This window comes from Heptranchias perlo, chromosome 6 (genome assembly GCF_035084215.1).
Source record: "Heptranchias perlo isolate sHepPer1 chromosome 6, sHepPer1.hap1, whole genome shotgun sequence".
NCBI lineage: Eukaryota > Metazoa > Chordata > Chondrichthyes > Hexanchiformes > Hexanchidae > Heptranchias > Heptranchias perlo.
In genome coordinates this window covers 79,284,625-79,306,166 of record NC_090330.1, presented here as the reverse complement: position 1 = coordinate 79,306,166, position 21,542 = coordinate 79,284,625, and the positions used below count along the sequence as shown (strand labels likewise).

The window sequence follows — 21,542 nt, the reverse complement described above, 5'->3', positions numbered from 1 at the left end:
GTCTTCCCCTCTCTTGCTGCTCTCAATTTTATTCCCTTCTGACTCCCCGCTCAGGTTCCCATCCCCCTGCCACTCTCGTTTAAACCTTCCCCAATAGCACTGGCAAACACCCCGCGAGGACATTGGTCCCGGTCCTGCTCGGGTGTAACCCGTCACGCTTGTCCAGGTCCCACCTTCCCCAGAACCGGTCCCAATTTCCCAGGAATCTAAATCCCTCCCTCCTACACCATCCCTGCAGCCACGCATTCATCCTGTCTATTCTCCTGTTCCTATACTCACTGGCACGTGGCACCGGTAGTAATCCTGAGATCACTACCTTTGAAGTCCTGCTTTTTAATTTATCTCCTAACTCCTTAAATTCACCTTTCAGGACCTCATCCCTTTTCTTACCTATGTCGTTGGTACCAATATGGACCACGACTACTGGCTGTTCACCCTCCCCCTCCAGAATGCCCTGCAGCCGCTCCATGACATACTTGACCCTAGCACCAGGGAGGCAACATACCATCCTCGAGTCATGTTTGTGGCCGCAGAAACGCCTATCTGTTCCCCTTACAATTGAATCCCCTATCACTATAGTCCTGCCACTCTTCTTCCTCCCCTCCTGTGCAGCAGAGCCACCCGTGGTGCCCCGAACCTGGCTCTTGCTGCTTTCCCCTGATAAGCCATCTCCCCCAACAGTATCCAAAGCAGAGTATCTGTTTGAGAGGGAGATGGCCCCAGGGGACTCCTGCTCTACCTGCCTAGTCCTTTTACTCTGCCTGGCGGTCACCCATTTCCTTTCTGGATTGGTTAGCTAACAGGAAACAGAGAGTAGGCATAAATGGGTCATTTTCAGGTTGGCAAGATGTCGCGAGTGGAGTGCCACAGGGATCAGTGCTTGGGCCTCAACTATTTACAATCTATGTCAATGATTTGGATGAAGGGACCGAATGTACGGCTGCTAAATTTGCTGATGACATAAAGGTAGGTAGGAAAGTAAGTTATGAAGAGGACATAAGGGGCCCGATTTTAGCACCTGCTACCGGGTGCGTTCTCGGCGGGGGGCCCCGAAAATCCCGAAATCCAGGTGCGGGACCGGATCGCGCCTCGATCCCGCCCACTTCCGGGTTCCGCGCTGACGTGCGGGGGTACGCGCGCAGCCCCCGCTGGTGGGAATCCCGCAGGCAATTAAAGCCAGCGGGATGCCACTTGAGTGTATTTACTTTGCTTGTTCAGGTCATTAACTGACCTGATTAAGGGACTGTGTGTGATTTTGGATAAACATGGGACTGTTTCACACACTGGGGTAAACAGTCCCAGTTGAAATGGACGTGTTGCAGCCATCAGCCTGTGGCAGCTGCAAAGGTCCATTTGACAGGTGGGGGGGGAGGGGGGGTGGGGGGGGGGGGGGGGGGAGACCCTCAGCCATTGCAGGAGGCCACTCTGTCACTTGGGACAAAGTTTGGCCTCCACCACCCTCCTCCTGATGGTCGAAGTCACCAACCTGCACACTTACCCCGGGGTCCGGAGACATGTACCTACCTTGCGGACCCCCTCAGATGTACATCTTGCGGATGGGGGCCGCCGTAGCTGCAGTCATGACCTCCTCGGAGGGCGAACAGCATCACCAGCCTCACCAGCCTCGCCATCCACACCGTCCACCTCTGAAACGTGGAGCTCCACAACACAGTGCTGTGACACATCCACCTGTACAGCAGGAGGGAGGGCTACCGCAGAGAGAGATGCGTCGCAGAGGGCACTACCCTTGCCACACGTTCCACAGACCGAGGCTCAGCCTCTTGGACCTCTCTGAGCAGCAGTGCACAGGCTCAGAGTCATTCGACATGTAGCCGTGGATATCTGCAGCCTCTTTCATGCCGAGCTGCTTCTGGCTGGCCCGTGCACCATCTTCCTACCTGTCGCTGTCAAAGTCACCACTGCCCTCCCGAACTTCTGCTCCACAGCCTTCCAGGCTGCAACCGGGGACATCCCCGATGTCTCTCAGTCGTCTGCGCAGAAGAGCCCTGCAAATACACCTGCACCCACTCTGCAGTGACACACTGGGTGGCATCAGTGGTGGGTCCTCATAGGGATACCCAGGAGCGGGCATTATTGCACAAACCGGACAGGATTCGCGAAGACATGGCAGTAGTGGTGCCAATATAATGTGTGATGTGAGTTGTTCTGAAATTCAATATAAGTAACAACCATGACAAACCCTCAAACACCCTTGTGCTTCCCCTTCATGCTCACGACACGTTTGCCTTACGCTGCCTGCTGCACATATGTGATGCATGCCCTGTGGCTGCAGCACAGGTGGTGGCAGGTTGAGTGAGGCTGGCCGTGAGAGAGATGCACGAGAGGGTGAGTATGGGATAGAGCCATGAGATTGTATGAGGATTGGGTTGCGTGGTAGTGGCGGGGTGAGTACTCGCGAGGTGAGTAGGTGCAGGTAAGATGAGGATGAGGTTTGAGTGGGTATGAGGGGTGATGTGACAGAGTGGTGTTGGCGGTGCCGAAGGAGATGTGGGGTGGAGGCAGTGTTGTGGCAGACGGAGTGTAGGGGAAAGACTACGTGTTCTCACTGTGGCTGACCTACTGAGGCCATTGGAGCGCCTCCTGCACTGTATGCAGGTGGGCGATATGTTGGTGGCGCTGGTGACCTTCTCTGCCACCTCGAGCCAGGCCTTCTTGGTGGCAGAGGCAGGCTGCTTCCTTCCGCCCACCGGGTGGAAGATCTCTGTCCTCCCCCTCCTCCTCACCCCATCTAATGATACCTGGGGTGAGGTATCATTAAACTGGGAGCAGCCTTCCCCCTGGGCTGCTCCATGCTGTAATTTTTGCTGTTTGTGGCAGCATCTGTCAGTGGAGGACTGCCCCTTTAAATAGAGCGCCTCCAGCTGACAGATCTGACTGCGCATGCGCAGCCCGCCCGGCGCGGATCAGCAGCGGGGAACCTGGAGGAGCAGGTAAGTGGATCCAATTAGTGTGTTGCCTGCTACAATCGCGCGGGCAACCCACTAATTTCACCGGGCGCGTTTTCAACGCGCCCGCTGGCCCACCCGCCGGGAACCCGCACCCCTAGTAAAATCGGGCCCAAGGAGTCTGCAAAGGGATATAGATAGGTTCAGTGACTGGGCAAAAATTTGGCAGATGGAGTATAATGTGGGAAAATGTGAACTTGTCCACTTTGGCAGGAGGAATAGAAAAGCAGTATGTTATTTAAATGGAGAGAGATTGCAGAACTCTGAGGTACAGAGGGATCTAGGTGTCCTCGTACATGAATCACAAAAAGTTAGTATGCAGGTACAGCAAGTGATTCGGAAGGCAAATGGAATGTTGCCATTTATTGCAAGGGGTGTGGAATATAAAAGTAGAGATGTTTTGCTACAGTTGTACATGGCATTGGTGAGACCAAATCTAGAATACTGTGTGCAGTTTTGGTCTCCTTATTTAAGAAAGGACATAATTACTTTGGAGGCGGTTCAGAGAAGGTTCATTCAACTGATTCCTGGAATGAGGGGGTTATCTTATGAGGAAAAGTTGGACAAGTTGGGCCTGTATACACTGGAGTTTAGAAGAATGAGAAGTGATCTTATTGAAACATGTAAGATCCTGAGGGGACTAGAAGGGGTAGATACTGAGAGGATGTTTCCCCTTGTGGGAGAGACTAGAACTCGGGGCCACAGTTTAAAAATAAGGGGTCTCCGATTTAAAACGGAGATGAGGAGAAATTTTTTCTCCCAGAGGGTCGTGAGTCTGTGGAACTCCCTTCCCCAGAGAGCGGTGGAGGCAGGAATATTAGGCAAAGTAAGATAGATTCCTGATTAACAAGGGAGTCAAAGGCTATAGTAGGTAGATGGGAAAGTAGGGTCCAGGTCGCAATCAGATCAGCCATGATCTTATCAAATGGCAGACCGGGTCGAGGGGCCGAATGGCCTACTCATGCTCTTAATTTGTATGTTCGTCTATCCAGAGGATATGATAAGATGTTGTGTAAACACATTTTGGGCGATCTATAGGACGTGATAAGGTGCTGTACAAATGTACTTTGGGAGATCCTGAGGATGTGATAAGGTGCTGTATAAATGCACTTTGGGATATCTGATGATGTGATAAGGTGCTATAAAAAATGCATTGTTAGGTCCTGAAGATGTGGCAAGTTGCTGTGTGAATGCACTTATGATATCCTGTGTATGTGACAAGATGCTATATAAGTTCACTTCGGGATATCTGAGGATGTGATAAGATGCTGTATGAATGCATTTTGGGATATAATGCGGATGTGCTCAGGTGTTGCATGAATGCACTTTAGGATATCCTGAGGATGTGCTAAGATGCTGTATAAATGCACTTTGGGATATGTAGAATCATAGAGTCATAGAAAATTATGACACAGAAGGAGGGCATTCAGCCCATTGTGTTTGTGCCAGCTGAAAAAGAGCTATCATGCCCCCTAATCCCACTTTCCAGCGCTTGGTCCGTAGGTTACGGCACTTCAAGTGCAACCCTTTCAGATAGCGAATTCCAGACCCCCACCAACCTCTGGGTGAAAACATTCTCCTCAGCACCCTTCTAACCCTTCTACCAATTACCTTAAATCTATGTCCCCTGGTTATTGACCTCGCTGCTAAGGGAAATAGATCCTTCCTATCCACTCTATCTAGGCCCCTCATAATTTTATACACCTCAATTAAATCTTGGGTTTTCCTTAATTTTACTTGCCAGTATTTTTTCATGTCCTCTCTTTGCTTTCCTAATTTCCTTTTTAATGTCACCCCTGCACTTTCTATATTCCTTTCGGCTTTCTGCAGTATTGAGCTCTCGGTGCCCTATCTTACCCTGTATGCACCTTGTCATCCAGGGGGCTCTAGGTTTGGCAGTCCTACCCTTTTACTTTGTGGGAACATGTTTACTCTGAATCCCTTGAATGCCTCCCACTGCTCTGACACTGATTTACCTTCAAGTGGCTGTTTTCAGTCCACTTTTGCTGAATCACCTCTCAGCTTTGTAAAATTGGCCTTTCCCCGATTTAGAACTTTTATTCCTGTTCTATCTTTATCCTTTTCCATAACTATGCTAAATCTAACAGAATTATGATTGGTACCACCAAAATGCTCTCCCACTGATACTCCTTCCACCTGCCCAGCTTCATTCCCTAAAACTAAATCCAGAACTGCCCTGCCCCCTCCTCTTGTTGGGCTTGCTACGTACAGGCTAAAAAAGTTCTCCTGAATGCAACTGAAGAATCCTGCACCCTCTATATCTTGAGGAGGTGATAAGATGCTATATAACTGCACTTTGGTATATCCTGGGGATGAGATGTTTCTGTGTGAATGCACTTTGGGATACCCTGGGGATGAGAAGTTTCTTTGTGAATGCAGTTTGCGATGTGCTGGTGATGTGATAAGGTGCAGTATAACTGCACTTTGGTATATCTGAGGATGTGATAAGATGCTGTATAAGTGCACTTTGGGATATCCTGAGGATGTGATCAGGTACTATATAAATGCACTGGGAGGTCCTGAGGATGTGATAAGTTGCTATGTGAATGCACTCTGGAATATTCTGGGGATGAGAATTTTCTGTTTGAATGAAGTTTGGGATATGCTGGGGATGTGATAAGCTGCTGTACGAATGCACTTTGGGAGACCCTGAGGATGTGGTAATGCTTTGTATAAATGCACTTTGGGAGATCATGAGGAAGTGATAAGCTGCTGTATCAATGCACTTTGGGATATCCTGTGGATTTGATAAGTTGCTATATAAATGCAGTGGGAGATCCTGAGGACATGATAAGGTGCTGTCTAAATGCACTGGGAATACTGGGAATGTGATAAAGTGCAGTATAAAGTAGACTCATGGCTAAGGTCAGTGCATGTGGAGTCAGGGCTCAAGTACCTGAATGGATAGGAAGCTGGCTACATAAAGAAAACAGAGAGTAGGGATTAAAAGTAATTCATAGAATCATAGAATCATAGAAGTTACAACATGGAAACAGCCCCTTCGGCCCAACATGTCCATGTCGCCCAGTTTATACCACTAAGCTAGTCCCAATTGCCTGCACTTGGCCCATATCCCTCTATACCCATCTTACCCATGTAACTGTCCAAATGCTTTTTAAAAGACAAAATTGTACCCGCCTCTACTACTGCCTCTGGCAGCTTGTTCCAGACACTCACCACCCTTTGAGTGAAAAAATTGCCCCTCTGGACCCTTTTGTATCTCTCCCCTCTCACCTTAAATCTATGTCCCCTCGTTATAGACTCCCCTACCTTTGGGAAAAGATTTTGACTATCTACCTTATCTATGCCCCTCATTATTTTATAGACTTCTATAAGATCACCCCTTAACCTCCTACTCTCCAGGGAAAAAAGTCCCAGTCTATCTAACCTCTCCCTATAAGTCAAACCATCAAGTCCCGGTAGCATCCTAGTAAATCTTTTCTGCACTCTTTCTAGTTTAATAATATCCTTTCTATAATAGGGTGACCAGAACTGTACACAGTATTCCAAGTGTGGCCTTACTAATGTCTTGTACAACTTCAACAAGACATCCCAACTCCTGTATTCAATGTTCTGACCAATAAAACCAAGCATGCCGAATGCCTTCTTCACAACCCTATCCACCTGTGACTCCACTTTCAAGGAGCTATGAACCTGTAATCCTAGATCTCTTTGTTCTATAACTCTCCCCAACGCCCTACCATTAACGGAGTAGGTCCTGGCCCTATTCGATCGACCAAAATGCATCACCTCACATTTATCTAAATTAAACTCCATCTGCCATTCATCGGCCCACTGGCCCAATTTATCAAGATCCCGTTGCAATCCTAGATAACCTTCTTCACTGTCCACAATGCCACCAATCTTGGTGTCATCTGCAAACTTACTAACCATGCCTCCTAAATTCTCATCCAAATCATTAATATAAATAACAAATAACAGCGGACCCAGCACCGATCCCTGAGGCACACCGCTGGACACAGGCCTCCAGTTTGAAAAACAACCCTCTACAACCACCCTCTGTCTTCTGTCCTCAAGCCTATTTTGTATCCAATTGGCTACCTCACCTTGGGTCCCGTGAGATTTAACCTTATGTAACAACCTTGGCCAAGGCTTCTTCGACAGCACCTCCCAAACCCGCGACCTCTACCACCTAGAAGGACAAGGGCAGCAGGCGCATGGGAACAACACCACCTGCACGTTCCCCTCCAAGTCACACACCATCCCGACTTGGAAATATATCGCCGTTCCTTCATTGTCGCTGGGTCAAAATCCTGGAACTCCCTTCCTAACAGCACTGTGGGAGAACCGTCACCACACGGACTGCAGCGGTTCAAGAAGGCGGCTCACCACCACATTCTCGAGGGCAATTAGGGATGGGCAATAAATGCCGGCCTTGCCAGCGACGACCACATCCCGTGAACGAATAAAAAAAAAACTACCATGCGGTACCTTGTCAAAGGCTTTGCTAAAGTACATGTAGACCACGTCTACTGCACAGCCCTCATCTATCTTCTTTGTTACCCCTTCAAAAAACTCAATCAAATTCGTGAGACATGATTTTCCTCTCACAAAACCATGCTGACTGTTTCTAATCAGTCCCTGCCTCTCCAAATGCCTGTAGATCCTGTCCCTCAGAATACCCTCTAACAACTTACCCACTACAGATGTCAGGCTCACCGGTCTGTAGTTCCCAGGCTTTTCCCTGCTGCCCTTCTTAAACAAAGGCACAACATTTGCTACCCTCCAATCTTCAGGCACCTCACCTGTCGCTGTCGATGATTTAAATATCTCTGCTAGGGGACCCACAATTTCCTCCCGAACCTCCCATAACGTCCTGGGATACATTTCATCAGGTCCCGGAGATTTATCTACCTTGATGCGCGTTAAGACTTCCAGCACCTCCCTCTCTGTAATATGTACACTCCTCAAGACATCACTATTTATTTCCCCAAGTTCCCTAACATCCATGCCTTTCTCAACCGTAAATACCGATGTGAAATATTCATTCAGGATCTCACCCATCTCTTGTGGTTCCGCACATAGATGACCTTGTTGATCCTTAAGAGGCCCTACTCTCTCCCTAGTTACTCTTTTGCCCTTTATGTATTTGTAGAAGCTCTTTGGATTCTCCTTTGCCTTATCTGCAAAAGCAATCTCATGTCCCCTTTTTGCCCTCCTGATTTCTCTCTTAACTCTACTCCTGCAATCTCTATACTCTTCAACGGATCCACTTGATCCCAGCTGCCTATGCATGTCATATGCCTCCTTCTTCTTTTTGACTAGGGCCTCAATCTCCCGAGTCATCCAAGGTTCCCTACTTCTACCAGCCTTGCCCTTCACTTTATAAGAAATGTGCTTACCCTGAACCCTGGTTAACACACTTTTGAAAGCCTCCCACTTACCAGACGTCCCTTTGCCTGCCAACAGACTCTCCCAATCAACTTCTGAAAGTTCCTGTCTAATACCATCAAAATTGGCCTTTCCCCAATTTAGAATTTTAACTTTTGGGCCAGACCTATCGTTCTCCATAGCTATCTTAAAACTAATGGAATTATGATCACCGGTCCCAAAGTGATCCCTCACTAACACTTCTGTCACCTGCCCTTCCTTATTTCCCAAGAGGAGGTCAAGTTTTGCCCCCTCTCTCGTCGGGCCATGCACATACTGAATGAGAAATTCCTCCTGAATACACTCAACAAATTTCTCTCCATCCAAGCCCCTAATGCTATGGCTGTCCCAGTCAATGTTGGGAAAGTTAAAGTCCCCTACTATTACCATCCTATTTTTCTTGCAGCTGTCTGTAATCTCCTTACATATTTGCTCCTCAATTTCCCGTTGACTATTTGGGGGTCTGTAGTACAATCCTATCAAAGTGATCTCTCCCTTCTTATTTTTCAGTTCTACCCATATAGACTCAGTGGGCGAACCCTCGGATATATCCCCTCTCACTACTGCCGTGATGTTCTCCCTAATCAAGAACGCAATTCCTCCTCCTCTCTTACCTCCTGCTCTATCTTTCCTATAGCATCTGTACCCTGGAACATTGAGCTGCCAGTCCTGCCCCTCCCTTAGCCATGTTTCAGTAATAGCTATAACATCCCAGTCCCATGTACCCATCCATGCCCTGAGTTCATCTGCCTTGCCCATCAGACTTCTTGCATTGAAATAAATTATTCTAACTGGCGGAAAGTGGGATGTGGTGTTCCACGGGGATTGGTGCTGGGACCACTGTTGTTCAACATTTGCATGAGTGATTTGGACTCGGGAATCGGAACGACAATTTCAAAATCTGCAGATGACACCAACGTAGGTGTATGCTGAGGAAATCTGTGACAAAATACAAGAAGACACCAATAAACTTGCAAAATGGGCGTAATAATGGCAAATGAATTTCATTATAGATAAGTGTGAGGAGGTGCAAATTGGTAAGAGAAATAAGGAGGCCACACACTCCTTGGAAAGTAAGAGTCTAAATGGGGTACAGATTCACAAATCACTAAAGGTAGCAGCCCAGGTTAACAACAACGACAACAAAAACTCGCAATTATATAGTGCCTTTAACGTAGTAAAACGTCCCAAGGCGCTTCACAGGATTTCACAAAATTTGACTCCGAGCCACATAAGCAGGTATTAGGACAGATGACCTAAAGGAGGCGAAGGGGTTTCGGGAGGGAATTCCAGAGCTTAAGGCCTAGGCAGCTGAAGGCGCAGCTGCCAATGGTGGAGCGATTAAAATCGGGGATGCACAAGAGGCAAGAATTGGAGGAGCGCAGAGATCTCGAAGGGTTGTAAGGCTGGAGGAGGTTACAGACATAAGGAGGGATGAGACCATGGAGGGATTTCAAAACAAGGATGAGAAATTTAAAATCGAGACGTTCCCGGACCAGGAGCCAATGTAGGTCAGCGAGCACAGGGGTGATGGGAGAACGGGACTTGGTGCGAGTTAGGATACGGGCAACAGAGTTTTTGATGAGCTCAGGTTTGTGGAGGGTGGAAGAGAGGAGGCCTGCCAGGAGACCATCGGAATAGTCCAGTCTAGAGTTAACAAAGGCATGGATGAGGGTTCCAGCATCAGATGAGCTGAGGCAGGGGCGGAGATGGGCGATATTATGGAGGTAGAAGTACGTGTTCTTGGTGATGGAGCAGATATTTGGTCGGAAACTCACCTCAGGTTCAACTAGGATGGCAAGGTTGCGAATGATCTGGTTCAGCCTCAGACAGTAGCCAGGGAGAGGGATGGAGTCGGTGGCTAGAGAACGGAGTTTGTGGCGGGGACCAAAGACAAGTGCTTCAGTCTTCCCAATATTTAGTGGGAGGAAATCTTTGCTCATCCAGTTGGACAAGCAGTGTGACAAATGATAGACAGTGGAGGGAGGTGGTTGTGAGGTAGACCTGGGTGTTGTCAGTATACATCTGGAATCTGACATTATGTTTTCAGATGATGTCGCTGAGGGGCAGCATGTAGATGAGAAATGATGGGGGAGGGGCAAGGATAAATCCTTCGGGACTCCAGAGATAATGGTGTAGGAGCGGGGAGAGAAGTCATTGCAGGTGATTCTCTGGCTATGACTGGGTAGATAAGAATGGAACCAGGCGAGCGCAGTCCCTCCCAGCTGGACGATGGAGGAGAGGCGTTGGAGGAGGATGGTGTGGTCAACTGTGTTAAAGGCTACAGACAGGTCGAGAAGGATGAGGAGGGATAGTTTACCATTGTCACAGTCACAGTCATATTTTGTGACTGTGACAATCATTTGTGAGGCCCTTTGATAAGAACTGTTTCAGTACCATGGCAGAGGTAGAAACCTGATTGGAAGGATTCAAACATGGAGTTGCGAGAAAGATGGGCACGGATTTGGGAGGCGACAACACGTTCAAGGACTTTGGAGAGGAAAGGGAGGTTGGAGACGGGGCGGTAGTTTGCAAGGACAGAGGGGTCAAGGGTGTTTTCTTTGTGGAGGGGGTGATGAGGGCAGATTTGAAGAGAAGGGGGACAGGACTTGAGGAGAGGGAACCATTAACAATATCAGCTAACATGGGGGCCAGGAAGGGAATTTGGGTGGTCAGCAGTTTAGTGGGAATAGGGTCGAGGGAGCAGGAGGTGGATTTCAGGGTCAAGATGAGCTCAGATAGGGCATGAGGGGAGATAAGAGAGAAACTAGAGAAAGATGCGAATTCAGGGCTAGGGCAGGGGGGATCTTTAGGAGAAGGTTGGCTTGGTGGGCTAGGGGAAGGGAGGGAAGCGGCAGAGGCAGCTGAACGGATGGTGTCAATCTTAGTGACAAAAAAGTCCATGAGCTCCTCGCACTTTTCGTTGGAGGTGAGGATGGAGGGGGCAGGGGAGAGGGGTTTAAGAAGACGGTTTGTAGTGAAGAGAAGCCAGGGGTTATCTTTGCATTCCAGGATGGTCCATTGAATAGTGAGCAGTTTTGGCAGAGGAGAGCAGGACCCGATGGTGCTTAATATGATCCAGCCAGATCTGGCAATGAATGGCTGAACCAATTGTCCGCCATAAACGTTCAAGTCTGCGTCCCTTGGGCTTAAGGGAGCAGAGATGAGGGCCATACCAGAGGGAATGACCAGGGTGAGAGAGGGTAATGGTTTTAATCGGGACAAGGGCATAAAGGGCACTAAAAAGGCCATTAAAAAATGCAAACAAATCACTGGGATTCATTTCCATAGAAATAGAATTGAAAAGCAGAGAAGTTATGTTGAACTTGTATAGGACCTTGTTTAGACCATGCTTGGACTGTTCTGGTCTCCATATTACAGCAATAACATCAACAACTTGCAATTATATAGCGCCTTTAATGTAGTACAATGTCCCAAGGCGATTCACAGGAGCGTTATCAAACAAAATTTGACACCGAGCCACGTAAGGAGATATTAGTTGACTAAAACATGGTCAAAGATGTAGACGTCCACTGGTTCCCCTTTATCCACCCTGTACGTTATGTCCTCAAAGAACTCAAGCAAATTTGTCAGACATGACTTCCCCTTCGTAAAGCCATGCTGACTTTGTCCTATTAAATTATGTTTATCCAAATGTTCCGCTACTGTCTCCTTAATAATAGACTCCAAAATTTTACCCACCACAGATGTTAGGCTAACTGGTCTATAATTTCCAGCCTTCTGCCGACTACCCTTTTTAAATAAGGGTGTTACATTGGCAGTTTTCCAATCTGCCGCGACCTTTGCCGAGTCCAGAGAATTTTGGAAAATTATTACCAAAGCATCCACAATCCCTACTGCCACTTCCCTCAAGACCCCAGGATGTAAGCCATCAGGTCCAGGGGATTTATCCGCCTTGAGTCCCATTAATTTACTGAGTACCAATTCCTTAGTGATTTTAATCGTATTTAGCTCCTCCCCCCCTCGAGCCCCCTGTTTGTCCAGTGTTGGGATATTCTTAGTGTCCTCTACCGTAAAGACTGAAACAAAATATTTGTTCAGCATTTTTGCCATCTCCATGTTTCCCACCATTAATTTCCCGGTCTCATCCTCTAAGGGACCTACGTTTGCCTTAGCCACCCTTTTTCTCTTTATATAACTGTATAGAAACTCTTGCTATCTGCTTTTATATTTTTTGCTAATTTATTTTCATAATCTATCTTCCCTTTCTGAATCAATCCTTTAGTTACTTTTTGCTGTCTTCTGAAGACTTCCCAATCTTCTATCCTCCCACTAAGTTTGGCTACCTTATATGTCTTTGTTTTTAGTCGGATACTATCCTTAATTTCTTTACTTAGCCACGGATGGCTGTCATTTCTTTTACACCCTTTTTTCCTCAGTGGAATATATATTTTTTGAAAGTTGTAAAATAACTCCTTGAATGAACACCACTGCTCATGTACCATCTTACCCTTTAATCTATTTTCCCAGTCCACTTTAATCAATTCTGCTCTCATACCATCATAGTCTCCTTTATTCAAGCTCAGTACGCTTGTTTGAGAACCAACCTTCTCACCCTCTAATTGGATATGGAATGTAATCATGTTATGGTCACTCATTCCAAGGGGATCCTTAACTAGGACATTATTAATTAATCCTGGCTCATTACACAGGACCAGGTCCAAGGTTGCTTGCCTCCTAGGGATAGGATTGACGAGTGAGACACATCCTGAGTGGTATTACAGCTTGTGTTTTATCGGACAGCATCATGAGGCATTCCTGCAAAACATCATAAAAATTTGGAAGAAAATCATTCAACAAGTGCTGGGCATCTGAAAGAAAAAACAGAAAACGCTGGAGCACGTCTGTCATATCTGAAAATAGAGATGGCAGGTTCAGGTTTTGGAATGGAAACTGAATGATAAGCAAGCCCCTTAATATAGTTGAACAAAAAAGGAAAGGAGTTCAAAACAATCAGAAGAAACATCAATAGGTTGAATGAGCTTTCAAACTGTTTAACATATTGATGGATATTAAAGATTTATCAAATGATGGTTTCCAAGCTTACTTCCTGCTAATATGATAATTGCGTCATTATTCAGGGGTGTGCTTCCCCACCCAAACCTTGGATTTTAACAATTACATTGACAGTCAGACCACTGAATACGTGATCACACATTAACACAAAAGATAGGGACAACCACCTTTATAAGAAACAATATATTTTATTTTTCTTCCAACACCACAGCCCTGGCAAGTGGTTCTGTACCAAATTTCACGGAGTACACATAATAGTTTAAGATGGGGGAGGAGAAAATAAAAAAGTCACAAATAAACTTGGATTTTTAATATTCGCTTTCCACTCCCACAGAAAAAGTCACTTGGGGCTTGTTATAAATGATAAACAATAACATAGGATAAAAATCATACCATAAAGCATGGTATCATGGCACAACATGAAACAGGAAACATAACCCAATGCCCCACTATCAACGTGGGATAATGCTTAAAATGAGGTGCATCATTTCTCCACTCCCTCCCGAGTCAGGAAAGTTGCAGAGGTACCAGAGGAAAAACAGCTTTTCCTAAGTATTTCCACAGTCCATTGTTAGTCCAATGTATCGAACAATGAAAATTCTTATTTGACTCAATAAATCGCCGTTTTGTGCTTTTTTGTTAAAACTTTTCTGTCAGAGATTGTAATTTGGTTTAATATATACCAGAGTTGAAAAAGAATTTTTTAAAAAAAAGATATATAACATGAACACATAAACCCACGTAAACAGGACCGATGCTTTGTGAATCATGATGCCTCCCTCAAACACAAAATCACAGTTGAAATCCCTTTTACAATGTAGTACAGAACGCAGTGAGACGAATAGTCCATAAAAGTAAACATAAACAGGTGCAACTTGCAATGAACTGCCATCCATATATGACGGCTGCAGTTTTCAGAAGTGGGAGCTAAACACGCTACCCAGGTTCACTAAAAATGATTAAAAACCTAAAAACCACTGACCTAGCAATGCAGATTTCATTTTGAAGACTTGTACATTCTAAACTTTCTCAAGCTTTGTTTTTGTATGAACAGTTAACAGTTTGGCTTGCACATGCACAGGAATCCCAGTGCATTTCAAATACCTCTGTATGTGTCGCAGCATAAGGACAAATTTTTTGACTGTAATGTCTAAGCAGCTAAAACAACATATTTCCTGGATTGCCTGGTCCTTGATTAAATCCCATGCCTATATCAGCAGGCATACCTCTAGGCCTCATTTGGGGTGGTATCATCATATTCTGCTGAGATCCCACCATCCCTTGTAGAGACATCATCATGTTGTGCTGAGGAGACCCTACTGGGCCAGGATGACTATACATACTTCCAGGGACCCTTTCCTTCCCTTGAATCATAACTGCATTTGGGTTGTTCATCTGTGAGGGCATGCCACTTTGTGGTGGTGACATTATCCGATGCTGAGGCCCCATCATGCCTTGATGCATAAAGCCGGGTGGTCTCATGGGATTATGGCCTGGCATAGAGGCAGGATTACCAATGGCCATTTCCTGCACTCCAACAACATTATGTCCTCCCACATTTGGCATTGGTAATCCCATTCTGGCTGGATTTGGTTCTCCCATCAATCCTTGCATGTGTGAAAAACCGGGATTGGGAACTTGCAGCTGCTTGCGACCCTGAGCATCACCACGGGGAAAATATTGCAGCGTCTGACTAGGCTTCTCTGATGGAATGATTCTAGACAGGTCAAATTCGGGGATTCCAGAAGCACTAGGGCGGATGACATCCTCCAATTCAGGATCACTGTAGACTGAAGGCATATTATTTCCCACAGCAGTAAAAGAGTCTGGACCACCTGTGTGTGGCACTGATTTACAAAGACTTTGGTCTGGAGGAGGCTGAGTAATGTTGCTTGGACGCCCAAGTAGGCCTCCTTCCCCAGAAAAAGCCATTCCTGGTGGAAAACCTCCCTGTGGGCCAGGGCCATTTGATGGAAAGGGAACCTGATCAGGTGGTGACTGCACTGACGGGAAAACTTGTTGACCTTGAGGAAAACCCATGCGTCCTTGATGTAACATCTGTGGATTAGTCATTGAAGGGTCTTGGGAACTGTGTGGCATCATGGGATCATGAGCAATCATGCTGGGTCCCATAGGGCCATGTTTTGGAATGGTAGGCCCCATGGGATTTGAACAAGACATCGGGTTTATCAAATGATGAGAAAGAGGTTGTCCCCCAAGGACATTCATTCCCATTGGGCTCAGAGATGGCATTTGCCCAGCTGAATTAGGGACTGACAATCGTGGTTGGTTTGAATGGCTGACACCTGTAAACAGAAACAAAGCAAACCTTCAGCATTCACTGTTTTAAAAATGTACATTTTATAGTTGGACAGACATGAAACAAGATACAAAAATGAAGTGATACGTACAGACCACCTTTCCCCACCATTTCCCTCCTTTATCACTTCATTACTTCATAGAATCATAGAAAGTTACGGCACAGAAGGAGGCCATTCGGCGCATCTTGTCCGTGGCGGCTGAAAAAAAGCTATCCAGCTTAATCCCACTTTCTAGCAGTTGTCCATAGCCCTGTAGGTTACGGCACTTTAAGTGCACATCCAAGTACTTTTTAAATGAGTTGAAAGTTTCTGCCTCTACCACCCTTTCAGGCAGTGAGTTCCAGACCCCCACCACCCTTTGGGTGAAAAAAATTCTCCTCAGCTCCCCTCTAATCCTTCTGCCAATTACTTTAAATCTATGCCCCCTGGTCACTGACTGCTGTGCTAAGGGAAATAAGTCCTCCCTATCCACTCTATCTAGTCCCATCATAATTTTATCTACCTCATTTAAATATCCCCTTAGCCCCTTTGTTCCAAAGAAAACAACCCCAGCCTATCCAATCTTTTCTCATAGCTAAAATTCTCCAGCCCTGGCAAAATCCTCGTAAATCTCATCTGTACCCTCTCTAGTGCAATGACACCTTTCCTGTAATGTGGTGACCAGAACTGTACTCAGTACTCAAGCTGTGGCCTAGCCAATGTTTTATACAATTCTAGCATAACTTCCCTGCCTCGGCTAATAAAGGAAAGTATCCCGTATGCCTTTTTAACCGCCTTATCTACCTGTTCTGCTACCTTCAGGGATCTGTGGGCATGTACTCCAAGGTCCCTTTGTTCCTCGACACCTCTCAGTATCCTTCCATTTATTGTGTATTCCCTTGCCTTGTTTGCCCTCCCCAAATGCATTACCTCACATATCTCTGGATTGAATTCCATTTGCCACTTTTCTGCCCACCTGACCAGTCCATTGGTATCTTCTTGCAGTCTACAACTTTCCTCCTCACTATCAATCATATGGCCAATTTTTGTATCAACTGAAAACCTCGAGATCAAGCTCCCCACATTCAAATCCAAATCATTAATATATCCCACAAAAAGCTAGGAACCTAGCACTGAGCCTTGCGGAACCCCACTCAAGCCTTCCAGTCGCAAAAACACCCATCAACCATTACCCTTTTGCTTCATGCCACTGAGTCAATTTTGGATCCAACTAGCCACCTTTCCATGGATCCCATGGTCTGTAACCCAGCTGGCGTTAGCTGCTGATGGCTCTTTGTTGAATGTTTGAAACGGTGGGGGGTGACTCTGAGGCGTGCACTGGTTATTTTTAATACAAAATCCATCAGGTCCTGTTTATACTTCACTTTCTTTCTCTGTTGATTCACTGTGGGTGCGATCTCCTTACATATACCAGTATATACCACATATACCATTCCCTCCTTTCTCCCCTGTTGTACAGCTCTTGCTCGGTCATTGGTAAGTGCGTAATAACAAGGGTACTTGCAAGCTTAAAGATCCTAAAGTACTTCAGATGTTCAACTGTACTTGAACTGAATTATGGCAGCATGCTACACTAAGAAGTTAATTACTCATTAGCTTGTATGTGAGTTGGAAAATGTTAAAGACAGCAGGTGCATTTTGTAAGGTGAGAGAGAGATTTTTAGCTGCAGGAGATCAGACAGATGACTTGAAGGAACAAAACCAAGCAACAAGGGCATGAGAATGAGTGGATCGGAAGATCAGAGTCAGAAGTTGAGGAATTTGGAAGGAGGAGGAAGCCGAAATGAAGAGGAACCTGGATATTATGTGGACTGTCCTCTGTCCAATGTGGCTTGCATTCATCTAATGCCTTCAATAATTCATCAGATTTTATGAATATACATCGCTAACTCTGTGTTTTAGAAAGTGAATAAAATCTTATTTGGGAAAATTCTGGCATTTTGAAACTGCTTCCAAAATTTTCAAAGCGGTCTCTCAGATCTCTCTGTGTCATTAATGGCTAATCACTTTTTACAAATTGTGTTGAACATTACTCCCAATAGAAAAGTCAGATTAAATTAATATTAAAACCTCCGTCAAAAGCTTCAGCCACAAGAAAAAAAAGTTTTCCAAAAACCTCTAAAATGAAAACTTCGGCTGGCATTAATACTGAAGTGTTAAACATAAGCTGTGTTGAACAAAATGCCAACTTACAAGCTGTGCTGATTTGGGAGACTTCTGCATTGTATTTTTAATGTTATCATAAATTTATAGGGTAAATATATTTCTGAAACAACTAGAGTTAAAGTGAAAGTCATGCTTCGCTATTAAACTTCAAAATGGAGACTGGAGCCATGTTATCTGCAAGTTGCAGGCATGTAATTTGATCTGTAGATCCTCCAGGATACTGAGGCTTTGCTCCTGATACTAATAACATTCTTGGTCCTTAGAAGGACAATAAGTATTTTACTTATCAAACTGAAGGAAATATATAAAATCCATTAGCTCAAATGGATTTACCTGCAAGGGACCTTTGTTCTAAAAGTTATCAGGTATGAAAAACAGGAGTCTACTGTTCACACCTCATCTGCTTAACTATTAGCAATTGTTCATATCTCAATTGTCTGACTTTTGAGAAATTTGACCATCAAAAGAGCCTGCTTTAATAAAGTAGACAGACACATCATTGAGAAACAGCCCTGTGATCCCCAGTTCCCTTTTTTCATTGTCTCAAATACAAAAAGGGCACCATGAAAGATCACTCTCCTAAAGAACATCCTGAGACTCAGTCAACAGCTACTGAAAAGAATTGCATGGTGTTCAGATTTACATTTGGAAACAATTTATTTATTGTGTAAACCAAGTACTATTAGTTTCTTACTGTGTTTTTCTGCTTTTGTGTAATTATCTTACATGTAAATAAACCCAAGCATTAGTTTTAGCCTGAATGTACAGGTGTAGAGCATGGTATTTGCCATCTTTCAGATGGATAGGTGAATGTTGTGGGAATGTGCATAGTTTCTGGTGCGTTAACACCATAATCAAAGGATAATCATTATTCCCATGGCATGCTACCACACCCACACCAGACAAGCGTACAAGCTTCAGTTTATAAGTAGATCAAGACTCTCTGCTAACAGGGTCTGATAGTGGCAATACATTTCTGAAAAATGTAGTCAAATGATGATTAGGGTGAAATGTGGATATTACATAGTCAACTATTACAAACATCTGCAGATATTAAATTATTCATTTTAAATGGACATTTTACAAACAAGAGTATTGCCACTAATTTCCTACAGGTGGCCCATATGTGTTGTAAAATGAGCATCCAGCAGGAAATTACTGGGAAAAGAAAGAACTTGAATTAATATAGCATTGTATCACATGCTTAGATCAACCCATGGTGCATCATATCCAATGAATTACTTTTCCAAGTGCAACCACTGCTGTTACGTCACAAAACACAATAGCAAATTTGTGCACAAGGTCACACAAACAGGGATGAGAAGAATGATCAATTAATCTTTTTTTGGTACTATTCAACAGTAGCCAGCATTTTTTTTTTTCATATTTGCATCATTTAATTTCAGGAAACTGAAATAAATTACTAGGACTGGGTCATCGGTGTCAACTCAGCGTAGTTGGTAGTACCCATCTGAGTCAGAAGATTGCAGTTTCAAGCCCCACTGCAGGACTTGAACACAAAATCCAGGCTGACATTTCAGTGCAGCCTGGTCAGATGGACATAAAAGAATCTGTAACTTTACTTTGAAGAAGAGCTGGGAGTTTTCTTGGTATCCTAGCCAACATATTTTTAAAAAACTTGTTCTTGGGATGTGGATGACGCAGGCAAAGCCACATTTATTACCCATTGCTAGTTGCTCTGAGAAGGTGGTGGTGGGCCTTCTCCTTGAACTACTGAGATGCTTTCATGATAGTCTTTAGTAGGGAATTCCAGGATATTGACCCAGTGACAATGAGGGAACGATATATTTAGACGAGATACAGAAGGGGGATAAAAAGGGGAGGGGGTGGCAATATTGGTTAAAGAAATAATTACAGCTGTGAGGAGGGATGATATGTTAGAAGGATCATCAATGAGGCCATATGGGTGGAGTTAAAGAACGAAAAACGGCAATCACACTGCTGGAAGTGCATTATAGACCCATAAACAGTGATTGGTAGCTAGAAGAGCAAAAATGCAGGCAAATTTCTGAGAAGTGCAAAAACAATAGGGCAGTAATACTAGGGGATTTCAACTACCCTAATATTAACTGGGATAGAATCAGTGTAAAAGGTATAGAGAGTGCAGAATTCTTAAAATGGATTCAGGAGAACTTTTTTAGCCAGTACGTAGCAAGCCCGACAAGAGAGGGGGCAGTTCTGGACTTAGTTTTAGGGAATGAAGCTGGGCAGGTGGAAGGAGTACCAGTGGTATTTTGGTGGTAGTGATCATCATTCAGTTAGATTTAGCATAGTTATGGAAATGGACAAAGATAGAACAGGAGTAAAAGTTCTCAATTGGGGAAAGGCAAATTTTACTAAGCTGAGAAGTGATTTAGCAAAAGTGGACTGGAAACAGCTACTTGAAGGTAAATCAGTCAGAGCAATGGGAGGCATTCAAAGGGGAGATAGTGAGGGTTCAGAGCAATTATGTTCCCAAAAAGAAAAACCGTGCGACAGCCAAATCTAGAGCCCCCTGGATGTCAAGGAACATATAGGGTCAGATAAGACAAAAAAGGGAAGCGTGGGCCCGATGTTACCAGGCTGCGGGTTCTTGGCGGGGGGGCTATCGGGCGCGTGGGTAACACGCCCGGCGAAATCAGTCAGTTCTCCGCGCGATCGTAGCATAATTGGATCCACTTATCTGCTCCTCCGGGTTCCCCACTGCTGATCTGCGCGTCGGGCGGGCTGCGCATGCGCAGTAAGATCTGTCAGCTGGAGGAGCTCTATTTAAAGGGGCAGTCCTCCACTGACAGATGCTGAAACAAACAGAAAAAAATCACAGCATGGAGCAGCCCAGGGGGAAGGCTGCTCCCAGTTTAATGATGCCTCACTCCAGGTATCAATACATGGGTGAGGAGGAGGGGAAGGACAGAGATCTTCCACCCGGCGGGTGGGAGGAAGCGGCCTGCCTCTGCCACCAGGAAAGTCTAGCTCGAGGTGGCAGAGGAGGTCACCAGCACCACCAACATATTGCCCACCTGCATACAGTGCAGGAGGCGCTCCAATGACCTCAGTAGGTCAGCCAAAGTGAGTACACTTACTCATTCCCCTACACTCCGTCTGCCACATCACTGCCCCCACCCCACATCTCCTTCTGCACTGCCAACACTACTCTGTCACATCACCCCTCATACCCACTCAAACCTCATCCTCATCGTACCTGCACCTACTCACCTTGCCAGTACTCATCCCGCTACTACCACTCAACCCAATCCTCATACAATCTCATGGCTCTATCTCATACTCACCCTCTCGTGCATCTCTTTCACGGCCAGCCTCACTAAACCTGCCACTACCTGTGCACAGGGCATGCATCACATATGTGCAGTAGGCAGCGTAAGGCAAACGTGTCGTGAGCATGAAGGGGATGCACAAGGGTGTTTGAGCGTTTGTCATGGTTTTTACTTATATTGAATTTCTGACCAACTCACATTACATATTATATTGGCACCACTACTGCCATGTCTTCGCGAATCTTGTCTGGTCTGTGCAATAAAGCCCTTTCCTGAGGATCACAATGGAGACCCACAACTGATGCCACCCATTGTGTCACTGCAGAGAGGGTGTAGATGTATTTGCAGGGCTCTTTTGTGCAGAC

The 21,542-nt window shown here is 45.4% G+C and overlaps 1 protein-coding gene across 1 annotated transcript in view; it reads right to left on the bottom strand.

Annotated features, from left to right (window-relative positions):
• Positions 1 to 13,583: 13,583 nt before the first annotated feature.
• bcl9 (BCL9 transcription coactivator) overlaps positions 13,584 to 21,542 on the bottom strand; it is a 253,735-nt gene continuing 245,776 nt past the window's right edge. The window contains exon 10 of the mRNA XM_067986473.1: positions 13,584 to 15,721. Coding sequence (XP_067842574.1) covers positions 14,574 to 15,721 — 1,148 coding nt within the window. The 3' untranslated portion in view covers positions 13,584 to 14,573. The remainder of the gene's footprint in view (positions 15,722 to 21,542) is intronic.